The sequence below is a fragment of the Corapipo altera genome, unplaced genomic scaffold (assembly GCF_003945725.1).
Source record: "Corapipo altera isolate COAL_440 unplaced genomic scaffold, ASM394572v1 23, whole genome shotgun sequence".
NCBI classification, from domain to species: Eukaryota; Metazoa; Chordata; class Aves; order Passeriformes; family Pipridae; genus Corapipo; species Corapipo altera.
In genome coordinates, this window is record NW_020884878.1 from 5,593,840 (window position 1) to 5,619,481 (window position 25,642).

Sequence of the window (25,642 nt, forward strand, 5' to 3'; positions counted from 1 at the left end):
TCTTCAAGAGATCTGTGTGTACTTTGGGGGTGGATGGGGATGTTTTCATTGCCTTGCACACTCTTGGATTTCTGCTGCAGTTACATCACTTCTATGATCTTCATTTTGCACATCCTTCCTCAAAAGTTGGCTTTTTCATGGAGCTTTTCTGTGTTGCTGTTGCCTTTACTGCTGCCCGTGTGACTTGGATTATCAATGAGGAAAGCTGTGAGTGTTCTGAGTGTCTTTCTATTTTACTGTAATTAAGGCAGAGTAGAAACAGCAGGAGGGTGACTTCAGGCATGAAGATCCTATTATATCATTTTGAAATATGCTCCCAAAGGTTTGCTTTTTAAGATGCATGTTTAGTCTTTAAATTTAGCTCTTTCTTCTGATAGGATTAGTTAGGTCATCATGTGTAATTCCTTCCACCCCCATTTCTGTGTATAATGGCTGCATGTCTGGGCCCTCCTTGTCTCTTGTTAGCCCTAAGAGATGGATGCCCAGTGTGCAGGCACTGCAGGCTTTGTTCTGCAGGCTTCTGTCTGTTCTTGGACTCTGGATCCGAAGGAGAGTAGTAAATGTGTTGTTCCTGTACCTGTAGGTGTACTTAAGTAAGAAGTTTCTATTGAAAATTTTAAATGAAATATTTAAATTTTAAAATAATAATAATATTATATATATCATATTATTAATGTTAATTATATTAATAAATTAAAATTTTAAAATTAGGTTTCTGTGTCTGAGCATTTGCATTATGTCTGTGAGAAATGGCCATGTAATATCTGGCCACATTTTCTTTCTTTTTAGTTAGTATGTTCTTTAAGCAAAGGAGGGGATCTCGCTGTGCTCTTGCTATCAGTGGTTCCTTTTAGGGTGGCTTTGTTGTCTTGCAATGCTCTCAAGTTACTCACCCTAAAGGAAACTACATTATTATGATTCAGAACCTCACCCTATGTGACTTCCTACAGGAGGCTGTGAGAAGAAAAGTTTTACATGTACGAGAGGCTAAAAGTGATCTAAACATCCTAATGGGGCTGGTAATTGCTATGTGTTGGGTTATAGTGCAGAGAGAAGGCTGGAGTCTGTGGTATTTAACCTTTCTGCCTTTTAAGGGTAATATGGTATTTTTCTTAAACTCACAACGCTTCATCTTTCAGAGCAGACTTTCTGAGAAGTTGCAGATTAGTTGTGTCACAGGGAAGAAGCACAAACATTTTCTTTCCAGACCAGCTTTAACTAGTTGTAGTAATATGCCTTAGTCATGTGGCAACATATTGCTGCTGAGAGGAGTTAAGTTTGACTGTGTTAAATTACTCTGTTATGTAACTGAAGATTTCCATTACCAGTAAGTTCAGCCTTTGGTTTCCTGAACAGTTTATATTTAAGTTGGGAATAATGACAATATACACACAGTTGTTTTTAAACTGTGGTCCTGCTGGCCTGATACTCCAGATAACACAGGACAACATACAGTGGGGATGCCTAACTGGAGGCTGTATGAGGCCCATGCACTGTCTTTATCTTGCCCTTAGAAATATTTACTGGTTATTAAGGCAACTGAAGTGTGGTTATCGCTGTGTTTGTGATATTGTGGGCCAGCAGGATTTACTGGGTTGGATTTAGTGCTCTATGAACAGGACTATACTAGTCAGGCTTGACCCAGGCAGGTCTACATCCCTGGCTAGAAATAATCAATCCTTGTGAATCCTGAAGTTGACTCTGTCTGATGTGAATTGTAAAGATAAAAGACTCAACATTTTGAGAAGGTGGGAAGGGGGGGAAGTTTAAATAAAAAAATTAAAATTTGGTGATGGAGAAGCTTTTACTGCCCTTAGGAAAGGGCTTTCAGTAATTTTCCTCAACATTAAAGGTATGCATAGATTTGAGTGGCTCAGACCAGGAGCAGAAGTACCCTGGTTGATCACGAAAGAATTGGAGCTATAGGTTGTCTAGGTATAACCTTCCTGTTCTTGTGGATAGTATTAAACATCGTAATGTTTGTGTTTACAGTTTCAGGCACTTGTTACGGGTGGGGATAGCAGACCTTACATTCTGTCCTTCACCTTTTGCATACCAGCATTATGCTTCCTTCACACTGTGGAACCTCACAGAGTTCAGCATGACAAGTAGGAAGTCTTGCTGTAAAAGCTGGGGACTGACCAACTAGAAAACAGCCTTGCAGAAAAAGATTTGAGAATCCTGGTAAACAATTAGTTGGACAAGTCAGTGGTGCACCATTGTAGAAACAGAAGCTGCCTGTGTAGAGGGCTGCATCTACGAGACTGTAGCCAGCAGGCTGAGGGAAGTGGTTATTTGTCTCTTTGCAGCACTTCTGAGGCCATTTCTGGGGTACTTTGTCTACTTCTGGGCTTCCCAATACAGAAAAACCACTGGGGAACTGAAGAGAGTCTGGCAGTAAACCACTGATGTGGTTGGAGGCCTGAAGTACAAGATATGCAAGAAAGGCCTGAGCTATCTGGGGCTGGTCAGCCTGGAGAAGGGGGGCTGATCGTGATCCTCAACTGCCACATGTGTGGTTAGGGAGGACACACAGACAGATGCCTCCTGGGTGCACTGCCAAAAAGGAGATACAGTGGACACAGGCTATGGCAAGGAGGATTCTGACTATTCAAATAGTCAGGGGGACATAAAGTACTCCTCGTGAGGGTGGTCTGGCACTGGAAGAGTCTCCCAGAAAGGTGATAGTCTCTCCATCCTAAGGGATAAACCTCAGCTGGACAGGCCTTGTGTCACCTGATTGAATTTTGATGTTATCTCAGCTTTCAGTAGGAGGGTGGACTCCAATCTCCAGAAGTCCCTGCCAACCTAAATTTACTGTGTGGTTCAGTATAATATTTTTTCCTGTGTTCACAAATGCATTTTACATCATGACTGCTCTAATAGAAAACAGTTGTTCTTCATACTTCTCAAAATGGAAAGAAATATGTGAAATAGAATCTTCTTGTAGTAGATAAAGAAGTTAACACAACTTGTGTAAATTTTCTATTAATTTTTGATAATCTTTGGTGGTTACCACACTCTGAATGTAGGTTTTGACAAACTTGTAACTGGGCTTGTAAATGAAGAGAAACTAAATTTTTTTCATGTTGTTCTGCCATGTATTTAAAGAAAGCACCAGTTTCCTTGTTCCTAGCAGAGAATTGCCAGAACAGGTTTTAAGAACTTTGAACCTATGTTTTATGTCTAGTGCTTTTTCTCAAGTGTGGTTTTCTTATGTCTGGTTGTTAGCCTTGATAGCAGTTGAAGTATTTTAAAGCCTTATTTCATGGAGGTGTCAGAAGAGCCTGAAATCCCTGCATGACTGCGAGCCTGAATCATCCTTTATGAAAAATACAGGTTTAGCTGTTCTTCTAGATATATGTTCTCATATCCCAAAGGGATCTCTATTAAGTAGAGTTCCTAATATCCTTATATCTGACATTATAAGGAGTCTGGCTAAGCGGTTGCTAACAACAGGGCGAAACAAATCTTCCTCATAGTTCTAAAGATCTAATGGGAGATAGTAGCTGGGGTTTTTTGCTTCCTCTGTAGAATAAGAGCTTTTTGACCTACATGAAGTTGGACTTGCAACGTGGTTTTAATGCTGATGTTCTTTACTGATGATAGCACAGTGAGCTAACCAAAGTGCACAACAAATTCAGTGTTTCAAAATCATATTGATATATGGAAAATAGCACAGGAAGTGCTATCAGTGATGAGGATAGCAATGTATAAATGGGGCAAAACCCAAGAACTAAATCCTTTATTAGTGGTGTGTCGTGCCTGTAGGGTATCCTAAGTGCCATTTGACTTTCCATACAATGAATTTATGTCTTTGAGTGTGTTGCTTCCAGCAAACTCCTTGGAAAATAATAAGATTCTTCAAACTTCTTACATTCCTAAATGCCTAGAAGTCTGGTAGACATCCTTCTCAGAGAACATATACTGTCAGCTATGTCATGAAGGCATTAATTGACAGTACTATATAATGTAATGGTCCACTGCCCTTCTGGGGCAAGAACTGTGTCTGTGAGCAGTTTATAATGTGTGTTATTTTTTCAGAAGAAGCTTTTTTCAAAGTGTTCTGTAGTTGTTTCAGATGCTGTGGTACATGCACACTTGCAAGTACTTTGGAAGAAAAAGCAGATAGTAAAATAATGGCAATAACTTCCTTTTTTGGACTGAGTCTTGCTGGATAAAACTACTGAGAAATATCATTCTCCTCCTCTCATGTCCTTAATTTCCTCTTTCATTTAGTTCAGACTCTTCGCTTCTCATTTCCTATTTGTATTTAGAGAAAGCACTCTGCAGTGATGTCTTTAAAAAGCAATACATACTTGTGCACACATTGCAGCAATGATCTTTTGTGTCAATGGCTGTAATATGTCATTTTGCACATTGGTAATGGTAGCTCTTTCTTTAAGTTGTATGCTTGATAGCTACAGAATAAATAATACAGAGACTTTACTGGAAAACGTGCTCCAGTAATTTACCTTCAGAGCTCTGTGGGGAGCTCTGAAATGGGTGACAGCTGGTGAAAGATAATGGATTATCTTTCTGCAAGAGGAAAGCATGGGCAAGACCTACTTCTTACTTCAATCTCCTTGCCCTCATCTCTTCCTCCCCCTTCATGTCCCATATAACACTTAAGAACCTGTCCTCTCCATTTTCTGAGAGACTTGGGTGGAGACTGCTACTTATCACTTTTGTGTTTAAAAAAAAATTAATTGGCAGGGAAATAATTTTAGGTGTGCATAACAATTTGTGGAAGAGGAAATCAACACTGTCAGCCTGTAATCTTTTAACACTTATCCAGAAATAGATTGTTGAGGAGTCATAGTACTTGATTTAAAACTTGTAGTCTTGGAATAAAAAAGAAGCAGGTACATGAATTAGAAAGGAGTGGGAAAGAGATCATTTGAAGTCCTAAATAGTGATCAACATACTACAAACACTGGTCAGGCCAGATGTCTTTACCTGTGCTTCTAGAAGTTCTTGTACTTTAAGGAAAACTTTTAAGTTGAGTTTATTTACTAAAATGTCTGTAAAGGAAGATTTTGAAGGAGTGATGGAACTGATGGCTCTCAAAAAAAACTTTTCGTGTGGGATAAAGACTCTTACTAGACTTGGGTGTTTTGATCTATTCAAATATGCTCATGTAAGAAAGATGAGACTTCAGGTTGACTTCTTGGTTCTTTGAAAATGCCTTTCTCATAGAGTGGGTCTTCAGTAAAGAATAATTTCTTAAATTTTGGTTTCATATAATATAGTTGTGAATGCTTCTGCCTTCTTTCCTTCCTTTAAAATGCAGCAGAACAATCAGTCAGGAGTGAATTTTTCCCAGCAGTTGCACAAACTACTCTGCTATTGTAAAATTTCTTAGAATAATTAGGTGCATTTTTGTTCCTGTGTAAGAGTAACTACTGGTGCAATCTGAGCACAGTAATAGAAACAGTGACAAAGTGACACTTGCTGCTCATGCAAATAATAAAGTGGAATAGTTTAACACATGACTGTTCCTGCTACTTCTTTTTAAAGATTTTTATGGTCCTGGATTTTTTTTTTTTTAAATGATGCTGCTATGGACTTGGTTTTAAAATTCAGATTACATAGGAAATAAGAGTTAAGCTTCCTGAAATTATTATAAAAGTGAAATTTTGTTGCTGTTAAGGTATAAACATTAGGACAGTTGCCAGAAGAATAGTCTTAAAGACTTAAACTCCTTTACAGACAATTTGATCAATGAAAATGCAAGTTTATAAGCACAGCCTTCTTTCCCCTCTGTGCTGCATGGTACCTCTGTCTTGCAGACAATTGCCACAAACTTGTATTGTGTGTGTACCTGTCCATAAGAACCACACTGAAACTTGTATGTTACTTCAAAGACCACAAAACTACCAAGAGATTAAAAACATTTTTGGTAATATTCATGTCCTTGCTGGATTCACAGTGGCAACCCAAAGGTGGAATGATATGTTATTTATCAAGCAGTCCTGAGCAGCCTTTTCATGATATTTAAAAAAAAATAAAAATGACCTGAGTGGCATATATATTAAGAGATTATAAAGTAAAGCAAAAAATTAAAGATTACATCTCTTCCAGACTTTTCCGTTGGAGAATCCCCAAGAAGTTTATGGAAGAAAAGAATTACATAGCCTCAGCTAGCATCAAAAAAGAAACTAACTTGTCTGAATTACATTATCAAGGATGAAAAGTTTGACAGTCTTTATAAACTGTGGTTTGGGACTGAGTGTTTTTTTTTTTTTAAAGTGAGTCGATGCAATTGGAAAATATTACTTAAGAGCTAAAAGAATCACAGAATGGGCAAAGTAGCCAAGGTTTACTTAGATGGCACTGGAGACAAATTAGTAAAGGAAAATATTAAATTCTATGTGGGGAAAAAGAAGGAAATGGGGTATAGCTACAATGATGCATAAGGAGGTAGAAAGGCAACTATTTAGCTTTCCTCTTTGTACTGACTCAATGTCTATACTACTTTGCAGAGTTTCCAGTTGCATTGAAGTAGGTTAAAGTATTTTGAGGATTGACTGAAATTCCTCATTCTTCTGCTTGTGGTTACCTCTTCTTCTCATGGCTTCCTCAGAGACCAAGTACTATGTCAGAAGATTTGTGGAAGGAAGTTAATGCATCTTCACTGGTTTGTACTCTGGAAATGAAAAGCTGTAAAAGCACATCTATACTGGTAGGGTTTTCCAGCTGCACCTGTACTGGCATGCAGCTGCTCACCCTGGTGTTGCATTGGAGCTTCCAAATGTTTGGTTGTTATTTCCAAGTATGAGTAAAGAAAAAGGTTGGAAGCCAAGAGAATGGAGCCTGAGGTACAGATGAAGATTTGAGATTGCCAGGGTACTACAAGCTTGTTCTAAATGCCCTAGTAATTGACTTTCTGTTTTGAAATCAACACACCCGTCTAGATGGGCTGTAGATGAGTAAAGAAAAGGAACTGTCCGCCTAAATGTGTGGAAATAAATCTTAGGGCAAAATGATTATGGATGTGGTGCTTATTAAACACAGATGGCATGTGGATAATCTTACACCTAAATTTAAGTAAAGTTGTATTTAAAATGACAACCTTAAAAGTAGAATGTTCTATCTGATACTTTGTCTGATATAAAACCTTGTTGGGATGATCCTCACTTGATATGCCTACCTTGAAAAACTGAGGGGCAAGACATAAGGGTGGGATGTGATATCTACAACTGTGAGGGTAGTGGTTGAACAGAGTTTTGTTTCTTACTGGCTTTAAGAATACAAGGCAAGAAGGAGGGAGAAGCTAGAACCCAGGGATCTTGGACTGCTGCTGATCATGCTGGGGTGTGCAGTAATGGGAGGTATGATCTGCATTGGAATGTTAGTGTGGAGGACACAAGCTTCCGGGAGCCCACAAGAGATTTGGGAATGCCTAGAAGCATGGCCACTAAACAGCACATCATGTGGGCTGGCAGTCTGTTGAGAGCTCTTCTAAAATCATGATCCAGAAACTGGATTTAAGAATTTAAAAGATATCACAGCAAAGATGTTAGGAAAAGACAGACTATAAATACTAAACAAAATCAAAACTGTTCTTTGATACACAAAATACTGAGATAAGGGGAAAGAGCTTATTCAGTGTACTGTACATAAATTAGCAAAAATTTGGATAGGAAAGCGTGATAAAAATGCAGAATGAGGGGGAGAGAAGAAGGAAGAACTTCATCCTGCCTGTACTAGAGAAAGCTGAATTTATAATGCTTGGAGACTTGGAAATGTCTCTAGGAAAAGGCATGGTATTCTATTTTTAGATTCTTGTTCCGTATGGTTTGCATATATATGTGATGTTAAAGCTGTTTAGTCATGCTGTAAATCAGTTAGATTTTAAAAATTCACTCCTAACTGTTCCAGGATTTGACTTCCCTTAGGATGACTTTTTGATTTAAAGGACAGTTTAAAAATTCAAACGTGTATAAACTGTTATGTATCTAATATTCTAAATTATCATTTATCCAAAATGTTTTCTTTCAGGGCTATTCAATGTGTGTTAAAAAACCAAACCCTGGTTCCAGGCAAGATTTAAATGGCTTTTTTTTCTTTATTTTATAGCAGGAGTTATGATCCTGGTCAGTCTGAAACTTCAGACTAATTAGTTGATGCTAGCAGACTGATAGCTGGAATGGGCAATATTCTAAAACAGTGTTCTGCAGGCTTCTTGGTTTATTTCCTAATAATGACATTTTGGGAATTTTTTATTTGAGGGTGGGTTTTTTTGAGCCATTACTACTTATAAAATATTCTGTACAGCTAATGATCCATGTGCCATACAATTTGACTCCATTTTTAGAAATCTGTATCTAAGGCCAAGTTTTCAAGTAGATTGTCCCCTTCCTCCACCTGGTAAAAATTTAGACCTTCCTTACCCATTTTAAATTTTAACTGTAGCATATGAAAAGCCTGGGGATAGATATAGACAAATTGTGAAATATGCTATGTCAGTGTCAGACATTAGGGAAAAGTTGCAAAGTGAAATTAGAAACACGTTGCCTTATCTGGATAAAGTTTTCATCACATCTTGGAAGGCTGAGAGATGTATTTCTCTTTCCTTTCTACACTTTTTACATCCTGTCTGAGCAGTAAATGTTCGGAAACATCCTGACATGCCCTCTGGAGATGTGCTTACCTTCTGAATGACCCAAACCCCAGTGATTTTGCTGTTACAGGTGGCTTACCATGCTCCTAATGTTTGCCCTGAGTTTTGTTGGTAGTGACCTTTAGCACCTGGAGTCTGTGAAGATAGTACTGCTGTAAATGGTCTTCCACTTCCTTGCTCCCAGCTGCTGATATTGGAATTAATAGACTGAGACAGAATGACCTTGGCTCTAGATTTCCTGGTCTAGAGAGGGAACTGAGTGAGAGTATCTATAATAATAAAAAAGCCACTCTGAGCCATCCACTATAATGTGTAGCAAATCTTAGCATGGGACTCGTAAGTATTCTCTGCAGGATTAAAGACAATCCCCCTCTTCTCTCCTTCCGAGTAACTTGAGCTACTCCAAATATTCTAATGCCTGGTTACAGTAATTGTTGTCGCATGTCTTCGTGGCCTTTTCCTATGGCAAAAATATGACTTTCAGTGACCTTTTAATTAGATCTCAAGCTCCAGGCAACTTTTGAAACAGGATGAGTAATGTCTGAGAAAATGTCCTCCTGTACACTGCCATTTAGAAGGAAGTGAAGAGAAAGATGTGCCACACCTGTACTTACAGTAGCTGCTGCTGCTACTTGAACTCTTGAAATTGAAAAACAGCTCAGGGTGTTTATATGTGTAGTGTTGCAGCCTTGAGCCATCAAAAAAATAAAAATCAGTTGCAGTTCTGTAGCACTGTAAGCTGATCCTTAGTCTTATGTTTCCTAGTTTGTGGTGTTGATATGGTTGGGAACTGAAGCATCAGGAAAAAGGTAATTGTTGCTTGTCTCTGCTCCCTGATCCAGCTTTCCATGGGTGTTAGCACCAAGGCAGGCCACCTCTGCAGCAACTGGACAGCAGCAAAGGCTGATGTGTGGGCAGTTCATCACACCCTGTGCCACTTGGGACAGTGACCTCTGAAGAACAGCTGTGCTCCTTTACCCTTCTTGCTTGTGCTGGCACAGCAGCCTCTCACGACCCTTCAGCGATGATGATTCAATTTGTTAAATTACAGGATGATAGTTGTGTTGTGTGTCTCAGGATCCTGCTGATTTAGTGAGTAGAATCAGGTCAGTGAGGTGAGACCAGTTGGATTTGTTGGAGCTGATACAAGGAAGAGAGCAATCTCCAGAACTGCCCCTCTGGTTGCAGCAAGCCGCTATGGTTGTGTCATTAAACTAAAAGGGATACCCCATTATGTGGATTTCATTCCTGTCACTCTTAAGTGCATTTGTGTAGGCTGCTTTGGCTGGAAGAACTTCATAGAAACCTCTAACCTCTAAAATAAAGGAGTTGGCATGTGGTAAATACAGCACCAGTGTAAAGCATTAATTGTTCTGTTACATTATACATGCACTAAGTTTATAGTAACTTGAGAGAACATCTTGCATATATCTGGAGAAAAAAAAAAGATGTGCATTCGCTGTAAGTAATTGATGCTACTTTTTTGCTAAGTTTTACTTCTAAAGTGAAATAAAGCATGCAGTCAGGAACTAGAACTTTGCTCATACATTGGTGTAAGTAGTGGCTTAATTAATGTAAGTGCATGTAAGCTTATATCAGCACATTGTGGTCATCAGATTGGAGTTAATTCATTTCTTAGCAGGGTGTGCAAGAGATGCTAGGTCTGATGAAATTTAGTTTCATCCTATGTTGTTGAAATTTTGGGTGAGCTCAAATTTGAGATTTTCTTAATGTCTGCTTTGAAACCATCTGAAAAGTAAGTGATGATATCAAAGTTCTTTTTCTGAGCAGTCATAATTCTCAAACTATTCTACAAAAAAATAATTAACCATGTTTTTAAGATTATTCATCATGCAGTAAAATAAGTGGATTTTAGCAATATTTACAACGTTGTTATGGAATAAAAGAAATGGAATCATTGAAATTTTACTGTTTGGAACTAGTGATTCATGTAAAACCCTGAAACAATTTTTCCATTACTGATGTGCTTCAATATGCAATTGCCATTTGCTGTGGCTTAAATGGCCTTTCCAACACCTGCAAAATCTGGCCCTGAACTAGGAGTACAGAAAAACTGAGGCATGAATAAAGCTATATTAAACAGAGATTGCATTCTGTGGTGTGTCACATCCATTTCTTACAGTGTTTTGACACGTATCTTGGAAGATCCTGTGCTAATTTGGTACAGGTTGACTAGAAACAGGCTCTGGCATAGCATTTCCATGCTCGATGCAGTCCAGGCCAGATTCACATCAATTCCAAAAGCCATTTTGCCCTTCTCCAGTCTTGTCCTTCTCCCTGCCTTGGGCTGGGGCACCAACGTTGTAGCTGTATCTGAGTCCCACTGGGTCAATGGTTTGGTGGGATGGGATGGAATGGGGCAGACAAGTCAGCTTTCACCTGGAAATGTTTCCTGGTTTGACATGCACATGAATGCTAATGTTGATCCAAATGATAGAGTGGAGTGTGGTGGGAAGGAACAAAGAGAAACTCTTTCAGCAGCAGAATGAATTTCCTTTATGAATTAAAGTGGTCGTGTAGCTCCCTATTCAGTTGTCTGAGATGTCTGGAATGTCAGACTGTTCCAAGGAAAATGTATAATTCAAAAAAGCCTGTATAGGACTTGATGTACATGTGTCTTCTGGGCTGAGTATGATCGTTTTGAGGAAAATAAAAGGACTGAAGATGAAGCCTATGAAGGCATTGGGTATCAGCAGTTATATATGAGTGGAAAAGTTTCTTTATTATGGAATAGTAATCTTTTCTTTGCATTTTTTAGCAAGGCTTAGGAGGAAGGAAAGTACCACCTTTGTAAATCTTACCAAATTTGAGTCGAAGCAAGATACATTTGTTTCAGTCTCTTCAGAGAGTGACAACTTGCAGAGGCTGGGCTTCTGCTCGGTAGGTTAGTAAGTGAAGGCTACAAGGCTGAAGAGGCTGATGAACCACCAGTGAATCCATGGTTGGTGCATAGTCTGCTGAAGGAGCTGGAAACCCTAGGGAAAGGTTAGAGAGGCGTATTAGCTTTCCCTCTCCCAAACAAATGTGAGAAGTTTGAAAGAGGTATGAAAAACTGGACTACAAAGTGCAGTCAGGAACATAATTTCTCTGGGAGCTTTCTTCATTCTCCCATGAAAACTGGGCTAGAACTTCATTTCAAGAATGTCTTCTGAAATGCCCGGATGAGCACTTCCAAAGGGGCAGGTTTTCTTGTTTACTGTTCAGTCTTTTTTTCCTGCTGTATCTGAAATGTTACATGTTGTGAAGCTTCACCGGGCTTGTGCGGATAGTAAGTCACTTCTGACTTTCCCAAACAAAATGCTATTCACAGTCACGTTTTTCTTCAGTCTTAGTACTAATAGTTCCGCCTTCCAAGATCAACTCCAGTGTTTGGAGGGGAAAAAAAAAAAAAAAAGAAGAAAATACAAATCCTGCCTGAATTGCTTCTAGAGACCAAGTTATACTTCCCTAAATTTGGATCATTCCATGACAGTAACACAACAGTAAGATGAGAAATTGGTTGGTGAGCTTTGCCCTCTGTTTGATATAAGGTTCTTCTCCTTGTACTTGCATCCCTTGTAGCATTGGGATATGCCATTACCTTTAGGTCTGATTGACATGTTGTTTTTATTTTACCTGACCATTATTTTTCTTTTGGTAAACTAAGGTCTTGCATATATGTGAGTACAGCAAATAGTAATTTATTGGGTTTTTTGGGTATGTAAGCCAGCACTTACTTCCTCTCACCTGCTGGAACACTGTTGCTGTTTAGTTCTCAAAGACACATACGGTGGCTTTGATTAAACTGGCAACATGTTTTTCACTTGGGCTATTGGGAACCATCTGTGTGTTCCTCTCTTCTAGTCTGTTCAAACCTTGCATATTATCTTTGGTGTCCTTTCATTGTGAGCATGAAAAGCAGTGAATGGGCTAGTCAGGCAGATAGCCAGCTATTAAGTGTTTGTGGTAACATTCATCAGCGAGCTGGCATGTTGCTGCTGATTGAGTCCTTCTCTATGGCTCTTGCACTTGGGGCTTGCCACACAAAAAGAGTAACAGTGAACACAGATAATGTTTCAAGGTAAATGCCTTGCTCTTCTGCTGGCAAATTTAGCAGCACTAATAGGATCAACATCACAACTACTACTCAATATTTTTCTTCAAAGCGTTTCCCAGTGCCATTACCCTTTAGCTTGGTGATAAATTTTTCATGCAGTTATCACAGACTAGTGTACAAATTCTAAATACCACAGTCAGTTCTTCTGTAATTGATAAAACCACTTACAGAGCATAATGCAGAAGCTATGAGCACTCCATCTTGGTTTATGCCTAAAACTAATTATCTTTTTATCCTTTTAAATTTTTGAGGGGATTGCATGTAATTATCTAATCTAAATCTTGTCCCAATTCATAGTTCTTTTAATTGTCAGCAAGGTATCTGATTGAAAGTGGTCAAACACTCTTTCACATATGCCAGAAAGCTTTTATAAAATAAACAAATCCATAATCATGGCTGCAAATGGATACCTCTGTGCAATAGTTCTTCAGAAGAGCTTGAGCGTTTTTTAAGTATTTGGATACCAAATAAAGAAAAATATGATATTTAATAATTAGCTACCACTTACTGTCTTTAAAAATCAGCCTTAAGAAGACTCAGACTTTCTTGCTGTTGTGTTAATGTCTGTTTCTACTGTCATTTCAGTTCTGATAAATGCTATTAGAAGAGAACATCTTAAAATTAGGAAATACTGAGTATCCAGGCACTGTAAAACTGGATGGCCTCTTGCTTGGGGAATAAAGAGGACTCTAGCAGTGTGTGAAGCAGTGTCGTATCAGGAGGCTGTTCTGCAAGGGCTGTAGGCACTTTGCAAGAGGTAACCAGGTTATGGAGTTTGTGTCATTGTAGTGATAATCAAAGTCTTGCACCACTGCACTGGTCTAATGGATGTTGATGAATGATGAAGAATCGGATCATTGAGCAAGAGGCAGACAGAGTAATGGAAGTGTGTGTATGTATGTCGTAAAAACAGGAGGGAGGGCAAGCAGAAAATGTGTCAGAGAACACAGAATGTGTCACCTTTGGCTTGTAAACAGCAGAGCTTTGGTGAAGTTTGAACCCTGTAGAATTTGTATCTACCTCCTTTACTAGGTTCAGTGGAATAACCCCCTTCCCTTTACTGCTGCACTCTTCCTTTCTTCCCTGTTCTATGTTGTATTGCTTCCCTGTCCCTGCATGACCATGGATGCTTTGCACCTTGGTGTGTGCTGGCTGCTATGTCACCTTATTTCCTTAGGAAACCAGATTGGAAGAAAGCTTTCACTTAGCTTGACAGTAAGAGGAAACAGGCAGCACAGGAAAAGGGAGGCAAGGGTCTATATTTGGAAAAATTAAAACTGAAGTCAGCAAAAGATGAAAGAATAAAAAAATGTACATTTTTAAAATACAGGGAAAATTTCACAAATGGGTAGCAAGGCAACTGTACTTCTTTAAAACTCAAGTGTGGGTTGTAACAGGTATTTATCACTCTAGTGAGCAGGTTGGGGCTACCTGGGTGTGGGTATCTTCCAAGATGTGTATACAAGCACTAACTTGTTAAACCTGCCAGCCTTCTGTTTTAGTAGCAATGTCATAGGAATGCTGTTTCTTTGAAAAGGGTGCACAGAGGGCAAACAAGTTACTTGATTTCTAGAATGTAAGTGAACAGGGATGGTTGAGAGAAATGGTAAAACTTGCTGCTCTTTCATATTCTTTCTCCAAAGAAAACATCTTAAATAAAATATTGTATCTGCCTGATGGGAATGTGGCTCCACAGACAGTTATCTGCGTCATTTTCTTGTTTCCCTGCCATTAATCTTTTGCAGTTCACATAGTTGCCTACCACAATGTTTTGTAAAGGGGATGAGTAGATAAGGGGACTGCGGTGGCAGATGAATTTCTGTCTGACCAGACAGTTTGGATGTACCTTCAGGGTAGATCTACCTCAGTGTTGTTATCATGATACGTAATGACTTAAACCTCAAATCACTTACAGGATCGGTTCCGAACTGTGAAACTACCTGGTGTAAGGCAGTCCAGTATATGAGCAAGGTTCTCCAAGAGCCCATGGAGTCTCCATCCTTGGAAGTTTTGGAAACCTGACCAGGCAGAACTCTGAGTAACCTGGTCTGAAATCAGTATTGACAGTGATTTGAGCAGGAGGTTGGATTAGAGACCAGCTAGTCCCTTTCACCCTGAATTGTGAGTCTGTGTATTGTTTGCTTGCAGTTGTCACATTTATTTAAAACTTGAAGCTGCCAATGATACAAAACATCAGATGTTCTTGAACATTTGGCAGCTTCAGCTGAGTGATTTTTGTGAATTTCTGGAAACTTGCACTGCCTAACAAAATATGGAGGAGTCCTCAAATTACAGGCATTGGATAATTCCACCACTGAAGCAGTAGTTACCATAAACCCAGCGGGTAGTCTTTTGCCCACTGATGTAAAGGTGCTGACTGGTGTGATTCCAGATGGTAAATTGTTGACATAAATTGAATGATTCAGAATCTGAACAGAAAGTAAAAATTTAAAATATACCTTGACACCTCTCTTTTTTAATGGCATTCTAGGTGGGAAGAGTTAACCTTTTATTTTTTGAGGGTGATGTTGACAATATCGCCATCCCTCCCTGACCTGCCTTCGGAAATGAGAGGCAATTTGGCAAAAGCTTCTGATGCTGAGAGAGGCTGGTGTGCACCCATTCCTTGGGTAGCAGTGCAGAGTGCCCAGTTTGCTGTGTCAGATCATCTCCACTGGCATTTCCTGCAGCTTTTAGTCGTTCTGAAACAGCCTTCAAATATTTTCTATCGGGTGGCATAATACAGATTGACTGCAGCGTAGATGCACCAGCTCTCAAACTTAAATCACAAAGCTGTTTACCTGTGACTGTGCTTTAAATTGTATTTTCAAATTATTCAAATTGATGTTTTCCTGTAAATAAAATATCCTAATCCCAGCTCTCAGTGGAAGAGGAGTATATGATCAGAATAGAAATTGCATGTGGAAAATTATGTCTTTCATATGTACCCCGCTGTTCAATGAAGAAATAAAGGTTGGCATTTCACTTCCCATTATGAATCAAAACATCGACTGTTACTGTTTTGTTTTATATTCTTGAGAGCGTACATTACTTGGCTCCTTAAAATTAGTTCTTTGGGGTTTTGTTGGGTTTTTTTGTTGTCTGGCCTTATGGAGAACACCCTTTTTCCAAACAAGGATAAGTACAATAATGCAAAATGAGCTTGAGAGAAAAGGCAGTGATGCATACAAATATTTGCATGTAGAATGTCTATCCCAAATTCTGATTACATCCTCACAGTCATGAATAAACAAACTCTTGCAATTACTCTCAGCTAATGTTACCCTGACAACAGTGTGTATATATAACAAAATTCAGTAATCACTGCCAAGAAAACCCCCAGCATAGCTAATGCTTCTGTTTGCCAGGATGAAATACTTTCATTAAGTATTAAATCAACTCTAAATCATAAGTTCTGCCTTCAATATTAGGATCAAAACTAATCAGTAAAGTGTAATTATTCATTCCAGTATATGGAGATAAGTTTGTCTTGAGTTCCCTATTTATCAAATAGTGATATAGAAAAGGAGAAGCTGGAGTTTTTTACCAGTTAGATAGTGATAAATCACTTGGCATTGTTCTGGCAAACACAGCAAACACAGCCTGTCTCTGCTACTTTTTGGTGGAAGTTTCTGCTCCCTCAGTTTTGCCAGTTCTGTGCATGCTACTGATCTGGATATTTGGGGGTTGAGGAACAGCAGCCTCCTGGGAGGAGAGTAGGAAAGCAAATAGGAAATATTTTTTTATTTAACTTACTAAGAGATAGAAATTGTGAAATCCAGTACTTAAATGCAGCAGGTCACATCCTGGTGTAAACAAGTGCTAATCAAGTTAATATGAGTTTAAATGAATTACTGGTCTGTTGCTTCCTTTGAACTCTGACTTGATGTGTAACTTTTGTTGTGGTCTCTGTGATGATGAGATTCTGTGGATATTAGGTTTTATTATAAGACTTGAATTTTTCTATTTTAAGAGAAGTCCTGTCCAATTTAAAATATTTCTGTACCTCCAAATATTCATGTTTAGTGCTTTCCAAGAGAGAGGCCACTGAAGCTGCTGTGTTTCTGAACACCAACACCTACTAAATACTAAAAGCAAACATTAGTTAAGTGCACAAATGGCTTGTAAAAATAGTAACTTCCTTTTAGGAGAGAATACTTTTTTCCTTTACAGATATTAAAATAATTAATTTTAAAAGCAATACTTCGGTTGACCAATTGAGATGAAAAAACAAGATTAACTAAAACTCTTAAAGTTCCTTCCTTCTTCAAGGGTACAATTCCTAGAAAGGTGGCGTTCATGCCCTTCCCTGCAGACACTATTTCTTCTGCTTACTGAAATTAAAGTATGTTCTCCGCTTGATAGATAATATTGATTATCTTTTGAAATATAAAACTAATCGAATTTACTTGCTTTTATACCACTTTATGCATTTCTAAACTGAATCCCAGTTTTAGCAATGTGAAGTTAGATACACTTCAAAGCAAGGAAGTTTGTAGACAAAATATTTTGTCACCAGTCAACAAAAATGTAGGGGAGGGTTTTTTTAAGTGTACAAGACAGCTTAGATTTTGATAGGTTGTCTTCCTGCTTTGAATGTTGCTTGTGGTCAATTTACAGTAACAGGGTTTTTATTCTTAAACCAGTTATTTTATTGCCTAGAGAAATTGTGGATGTTCCATTGCTGGCAATGTTCAACCTGGTCTAGTGGAAGGTGTCCCTGCCCATGGGCAGGGACAAGGTCCCTTCCAACCTAAACCATTCTATGATTCTATGATTTTGATGTTCTGTTTGCTTATCAGAACTATTGCTAAAATTTGTTATTTATTTAAAACAAAAATTATTATTGAGTTAGTGACCCCAGAAATAAAATTACTAGATTTCATTTCCCCTCTCCTTGAATTTTAATAACAGAAGCTGATGTTCTGCAAAATTAGTCCAAAGAACCACTTTCTGTAGTAGCAACCTCATACTTAATAATGGAACTGTCACGTTTATTTCTTGTCTGCAGTTGTGCTTCCTCAATCTGTCTTGGTTTGGTGGGAAGGAGGTGAGAGAACCTTGCAGAATAATTGACATATATCACAGGCATCAGCAGTGGTATCTACTTGTATGGGTGTCTGCTTGGACTGGTATAGGTCTCTAACTGGTTTGAGGTTGTGATTATAAACAATTTGGGGTTTGGGGTGATAGTCTCAATGACCTTGTGGTGAGGAAGACTGTGGTAGGCATTTCTGTCCAGCTGAAGTAAGGAGTCTAGCAGAAAAGCTAGTAGAGTCTCATTATTAAAGTTCATGCTTTGGGTAGACAAGAAGCATGCAGTGAAAGGGGTATTACTTCTGGAGGAAACCTTTTCAGTAACACCTCTCCTAAGTACAAGGAAGCAGCATGGTTATTCTTCAGTACAGCTGTTTCTTCATTTATTTAGCTCTGATGATTTTTTGCTGAGAGGTTTTCAGGCTTTCTTGGTTAGATTTTATACTGAAATCTGCAGTCTCCGGTTCAGACTTCTGTCTGTGTGGTTGTAAGGGTTGTTTGTGTTATCATCCAAAATACACTGTCAAGGCAATGACCCCTCTTGTAGGAATTCTGTTTGACTTGTAACTCATTAGCTTAATTGTAGTGGAAGGTGAGGTAAAACAGGAGTCTGGGCTGAATTACAAGTAGTAGTTCTGTGATATTTTATTCAGTTGCACATGGGAAAAATACATGTGTTAAAAAATTTCATTCTTTTTAGTCTAATAATGTTTGTGATGAACTGAAGACCAACGAACTTTTTGTGCTTAGTTTGAAGAATGAGCTGCTGCTTTGCTTGTGCATACTTGCTCTTGTGCAGTTTGGCTTGCACTTGCACCACTGTTTTTCCTTATTCATTTGATCTTCATAATCAGAGTAGTGAACTGTAACGAGCGTCATATCTAAATAGTGATCCCCGTGCTGTGATCTGGAGAGGAGAAAATTGATGGAGCTGCAGGTGCAGTAGAATTTATCAACCAAATATTTTGAGAAATGTCATGAATCCAGTGGGACCACTGAATAAAGTGAGTGTGGGTTAGATAATCGCTGGACATCTTTTAGGCTGGAGCCCTTCAGTACTTGGTCTAATTGAGATCTGATGAATGTTGCTTAACAGAAAAGATAGTTCAAAGTAAAAATCCTAAATTAGCCACAGATCTTGTGGGAAATGGTTTCATTGCTGTTGAGTAGAGACAGCTCTCTCTTGAGAGTCGACTGTTAGAGCTTTAGCTGGTACTAGCTGAAATAATAAAAAGTAAAGCTGCACTCTGCTTAAGAAGAAAATTAATCTAGTGGCTGAAGGGTAGGACAGATTATCTCTAGGGTTTACCAATAATGAATGAGCTATCTCCCTTTCACATGGTCCTTTACTGATTCACAAAGGCCTAAAGAAAGGGGGGGGAATCCTTCTGAAAGACCACTTTACTCATTACTCATTAGCAGCAAGGCAGAGCCACTCATACTTGAACTTTTTAAAAAACTTTTTAAGTGTTAATTAAATAGTGTTAATAACTTTTTTTTCCTTCTGTAGTTCTGATAGTTGAATATTTACTGTTGCTCTGGGTATGCAACAAGTACTTTTGACCTTTGATTTATGGATTATTTTGGCTTGCAGTGTTTCTCTTTATAATTGAATTTTCTTTTTTTTTTTTTTCTTTAACAGCAAAACCATTTACAAAACTGGTAAAGGAAATGCAACTCCATCGAGATGACTTTGAAATTATAAAAGTGATCGGAAGAGGTGCATTTGGAGAGGTAAGAGATTTTTGCTCGCAGTTGTACTAACATAACTTTCATCGTTTGTGCATCTGATTTCTTGCTATAGTTGACCTGTACTTATCCTAAAGACAAAATATTCACACAGATGTGTTAAAATACTTCCAAATGTGAGATGAAGCTAGATATTAGTGCCAGGTCCCTTTGAAGCAGGTTAGTGTCCAGTTCTGCCATTTCTGTGACTGGCTCATTCTGACTTCAGTTTAGCAAAACAAGTGTCTCTTCAATGTGTTTATGAACAGGGTGGTTCCACCTAGAAGCTGCACAGCTGAATTTAGGATCTCTTCTCCCACTTGCCATATGTACTGCTGGGTGCTGCTCTAATTTAACACAGAACTGGGCTGCTTCTATGGCAGGAGCGCAGAGGTTGCTCCACCCATCTGCCTGTCTCTGTAGCAATGTGGTAATGCAGAAAGACACATTTGGCTGCCTCAAAGACTGCTCCCTGTCATCTTTGAAGATCAAAGGCTGCTGGATCTGTTTTTTGGACAGCAAGTTGAATCATGCGGGGATGATAGGAACGCCTTGTGTTTTGAGGACTCGCCAGTCCCAGGACCCTGGACTGAAGCTTTACTTCTTAATATGCTTCATGAAAGTCTCATCAGTTACACAAGTCTGGTAGGGCTTGCCACTGGCAAAAGCATCTGTGAGCACATCCCCTCCAGCAGGCATAGGATACCTGAGACTTCTGGAGAACCTCAAAGACAACCCTTTCAGCATTTAAGTACAAGTAACTAAAGTCATAGCTATCAGCAAGAGAGGTTATTAACTAGAGAATTTCTAGAAGAAAAAAACCCTTAGATTTCTTCCAGGAAACTTCTTTTAAGTAGTGCCACACTAAAGTGAAATTTAGAGACTGCCATTAGTGGCTCACTTCAGCCCTTTAGCACTTGGTTACAACTTCTGCTGCTGGTGGCTAAGGATAAGCTTCCTCATCTCCATCTCCAGTTGTCTCCACGGAGAGCAGCACTGTGTGCCGTGCAGGCCTTTCCTTCCAAGCGTGCTGTGCCCTGGACACCTCAAACTCTTCCATGTAGGGTTTGGTTGTGGGACAGGGCTGTCACAGGCCGACCAGAAACTAAGCTGGAGAAATACCAGAAATTCCAGGACCCTACTGGACTGGGTTCAGAAAGTAATGAGGTTTATATGGGCAGTGATAGCTTCGTGAAGTAATAGCTTCGTATCCACATAATTTTAAGCTACTTCAGAGACTGCTTTTGAGAAAAGTGGACTCCTAAGACAGAAATTAGTGTTTTAAGAATACCTCTTCATCTGTACTATCATCTAATGATATGATGAGGTAACAGGTAGTTCAGATGTAATTATTGTGAATACAGCTTCTGAAGGAACTGGAGCATTTTAAGTAAAATGTGCAGATAAACAGTAACATCTTGACTTGTAAGACGAAAGTTCACTTTCTAGTGGATGTTGAACTTGATAAGTACAACATTTGTTACAAAAAAGGGAATGTCAGGGCAATGGAAATACTGCACGGAAATCAGTTACTTAACTGAAACACTTAAGTGTTTCTTTTTAGCTGATATGTATTATTCGAACATGACTTTTAGAAAAAAAAGTTACTGCAAAGAGTTTGTCAGGAAAAAGCAAGAATTGGAAAAATTTGCTAAGTTCTAGGAAGGTCTGAAAAAAACTACAAATTTAGTCCAGGAAAGAGGTCTAAGCAGAGAGGTTTGTGAGTAGATAGAAGGCCTGGAGAATCAAGACAGTAGTCGGTAAGTGTCTACCTCTCTATTAGGGTTTTGGTTCAAAGCAGTGGCACTGTTTTGAAGACAGTGTCCCTACTTACTGCAGAATGATTTTCCTAAGCATGTGCTGGATTTCTTTTGGAGGAAACTAACCAGAACCTCCATTCCAGGTGTGCGCCAAATGCACTTCTGGGCCCAAGGAGTACCTAAGAATTAATCACTGGGTTTGACTATCCTAACAGCTTCAAAGCATGTTTGGTCCAGGAAACCAGACTGGATACAATCTGAAACAAAATTCCTGAACTGCACACAGTATAGATGGGAAGGCTCAGCACAGGATACTTTGATGTTGTTCTGGTCTTGCTGTGCCGAATTACTTGCTATAGTGGCTGTGACCACTGATATCTAAAGAATTTTAGATTAGTATTTTGGCAGTTTGTCTTTTGGCAAGATTAGAAGGGATTTCTGGATCTTTTCAGAGCTAGACTTGTGAATGCTATAGCTATCAAAAATGGGAACCCTTTATAGTGACTTGCAGATGGAGTCAGTGTTGGGATTGCCTTCCGACAGTATAACTTTAAGGAAGGGCTGTTTTCCATGGTATTTGTTCTGTTCTTTTTCAAGAGATGCTCGTCTCCACTTAAGGAATTGACCAATTGGAAATCTCAGTACAACAGCAGAATGAAGTATTTATATGAACTTCCAGAGACTTCAGTTTATATTTGCCATGGGGCTTTAGGATGACCTTTCTTAGCTTTGGATCAAAAGTCTTAAGGTGTATAAAAGATACAGATTCTGGGTGAAAACTTGTATTAATAGTGTTTGGAGTGCCTGAATCAACAATGTGTTTCATATTCTTTCATTTGGAAAAGCATGGAACTTAACTAAAGCAATTCAAACACCCCATCCCCCTCAGTGGAAATGAAGTTTCACAGAAGTGAAATGAGAAAGTGTCTTAATTTCATCCTTCTGTTAGAGTTGTGAGTGCTCACAGAGTCAGTGGTGTTAGTTATCTCTCAATATCACATCTTGTTCGTCTCTTGTCTAGAAAAGTTTTAGTTTATAGTTGCAGCAGTGTGAAACTTTTTATCAGTTTACATTATGCAGGAATAATTGATTTTAAGTTCACTGTTCTTTAAGCATTCTTACCAGAGTATTTTGTGCTTTTTGCTTATGAAAGCATCCTTTGACCCTTGTGTATACTACATGCTGTAACTGCCAAATATTGTAGGCATTATAAAATAGTAATTATTTAAAGGTTGACATTCCATAATAAGAAAATGAAATATAGTTTCTTGAGAGGAACTTGTGGCATTTGACTTGTATAAAATAACACTTGATAAAACTGAATGGAGGGGCTGTAAGTAATTTTTCTGTAGTACATTCATTCATACATGGGAACTATGTTAGAAATTAGTTGAGAGGATTTATCTGCTAGAAGTAAATTTTTTAAATACCTATACAATGTGTTTAAATGTATAAAGAAATGAATCAGAATTAAACTAAACATATTCCTGTTAGAACTAAGTAGTTTAATTTAAACACTGAACAGCTAAACAAGGCAGACTTCAAAAACGATGAAAATTACATTCCATTCTTCTCAGTTTAGCTCCTTTGGACTTTTTGGAGAATGCCAGCAGCTTTATTCCTACCGAAGGCCTTTTGCAATAATCAGTAGCTTTGAAGAAATATAGCTTAAACAAAATAAAAGCATGATATTAGTTATTAGTCAGGATCAGTGGTCAATTTTTGCCAGACAACACATAAGCCAAGGAAACGTGGTATTTGACCAGAGTGAGGATTGAGACCACATGTGAGCTTATCCCTGTGAACACAACTGCAAAATCAGTATCTAATTTAAGGCAGGTTGGTATAATCACCAGTACATACCAGTACTGGCATGTCACTACCTTTTTCTTACTCCTTTGCAAACCAGGAGAACTCAGCTTGGTTCTTTACACTTTTTCCAGCAATATGAGAACAAAACCCAATGCAAAACCTACCTGAATGGAAGTCCTTGTAGCATGGGAACTGGGAGTATTCCTGCTTACAGTATGGTGAAAGGGGTAGGAGAAGGACACTGTATATGGGGACTGTGGCTCTTAATACTTGCATGTGCTCCTTTGCAAGGTTCGTCTGACCTCTTAGTAATGTAAGTCTTTAAGGTCATGTGTCCTCATTTTGTGTAAAAGACCACTTATGCACATTGCTGTATGCAATTTCGTTTGAAGAGCAGTTGTTGAAGGAAGAATGTGTCAAGATGTACCTTGTTTGAGAACGTGGATTGTATAACGTGGCTGACACCTCCTGGAAATTTGGTAGTGTGGAATTGAAACAATTGTTTTCCTTCCCTTGTTTGTTAGCAAGGATTTCTTGAATGAGCAATGCTTACTGTGGTTCCAGCGGAAGGGTGGAACTGCTTAGTCTTGCTTAGGACAAAAATAACTAAAACTCTTAATGTGCCCCACCTAAGTATTACTGCTCTGAATGGATTAGAAATACCTTTTCATATAAGTGCTGTTCTGTACAGACTTGATCTGTGTAGTGTTTAGTAATAGTACATGTCACCTCGACTCGAGAGGCTTAGTCAGTCTCAGCTGGAATCAGCAGACAGAAAAATGTGTTCCCAGAAGAAAATAAATAATGGTTGAGAGAATAAGACTGATCCTCTGTGTACCACAGGTTCTGAGCAGTTATGTGGTTCCTAATGAGAGAGATACTGGCTAAGGTCGCGGTGAGAGTCAAAAGTGAATATGTAAAACCCAAGCTTCCTGCGGTCAGTCGTGCTTGGCAGCAAGAGGCAGAGCTGCTTGTGCCCTTTCCATCTTGTAATCACAGCTGTAGGGTACTGAGTTCAATGTTTTGATGTAGTTCTAGAAATTAACCTGAGGCACAGTGAGCTACAGACTGCAATTTAAGGCTGTCTCACTTATTCAGAAGCTTTGGTGGTTGGTGTTAGGTGCCCAGCAGGGACTATACCTTCCTACATTGTGGATTAACAGAATTCCTAAGTATTGCATACAATATATGACACTTTTCATTGAACTATTCAAAGAGTCAAAGCATTCAGAATATGATGTGGAAGTATTTAATTAGCTTTGCTTTTCATCAGTATGCTCATCACAAAAAAAAAAAAAAATCAAAGCACGCTATTTTCTGCTGTGGAAATGGATGAAGAAAGAAGCTGCTTTGTTTTGAAAATGCTTCAAAAGAGCTGGTTGCTATCTTAGTCCTCCCCAGATCTGTGTGTGTTTGTATGGCAGCACCAAGTAACTATGGAGACAGGCAGGTTGCAAGGAGCTGGAGAGACACAGTTCATTGTAATGCTGCTGGGAGACCAGCCATTTGTCTCTGCAAACCCCCCCAGTTGCTGAGGAACAGCTTAGGTGCTGTTCGAGGTCTTTATTTTTACTTTGCAGAATCTTTCTGGCTGGAACTTGTAAGGCATTTCTTATTTGCACAACATGAAGACATATACTGCATGTTCAGAAAAACCTGATTTTGCTTTGGAAATGTGCACCATGGCACATGAACTCTATCAAAAGATACTCTGATTGTTAATTTTATATGTAAAAGAGACATAAAATAAACCTGATAGAGCAGCCCAGACCAGTTTTTCCTCCAAGATGCAGTAGTAAAACTATTAACTAATGAGCTCTATATCAAAGACTTTTCATATCCAAGACTATTATGAGGATAAAGCAGTTCCTGCGGTGTTTTTACAGTAGCTGGTGTCCACAGTATCAATAGCACGAGACAGAAATAGTAGAGTAAAAATGGCATACACAAGCTTTAGCTGAGGGAAATGACTGTAATATTCAATTATGAATCTGGTAATAAGACATTACAGCTAAATTGTTTACATCTGAAATGACATTTTGTCTCTTCTCCCAGTTGAAAGTCTTGACTAAAATCTCTGCTCAAATGTCTAAAGCCATTCCAAGTTCCTGCCAAAGGTTAATTCATGGTATTTTACACTGTTTTATCTGTAATTTTATTGTCCATTAGCCTAAGCAGATCTTTTATCACCCACATTACTGATGTCCTTCCTCCCAATTTTATTTGTAGATAACAATAATATCTACCTTTTTTTTTTTTATAAATAAAGCTTCCTCTATTCCCACAGTAGTATGAGAGACTCTTTAGTTCCTTGATCATCTCAATAGTCCTCTTTCACACCTGCTCCAGATAAAGTTTATTTTTCTGAGGTGTGGCTGTGTGTGGAGTTTCCAATGAGTTTGTATTACAAGGCAGTAATGTTTGCCCATCCCTAGTGGTGCGTATCTATCTGCCTGTGAATTACAAAATCGAGTTTGCCTTTTTTCTTAACCACTTGCCATTATGACCTGTTTGCATGAGTATTTTCACCTATATGTTTGTGTTCCTCTTCTTTTCAGGTGA

At 38.6% G+C, this 25,642-nt stretch overlaps 1 protein-coding gene across 10 annotated transcripts in view; it reads left to right on the forward strand.

Moving 5' to 3' along the window:
• The window catches only part of CDC42BPB (CDC42 binding protein kinase beta), a 93,785-nt gene that overhangs the window by 8,837 nt on the left and 59,306 nt on the right, over positions 1-25,642 (forward strand). For all 10 annotated transcript variants that reach the window (XR_003526703.1, XM_027637644.1, XM_027637635.1 and 7 more), the window contains exon 2: positions 19,423-19,514. Coding sequence is in view for 9 of the 10 variants with exons in the window: in XM_027637644.1 (XP_027493445.1) it covers positions 19,423-19,514 (92 nt within the window). In the remaining variant the exon portion in view is untranslated. The remainder of the gene's footprint in view (positions 1-19,422; positions 19,515-25,642) is intronic.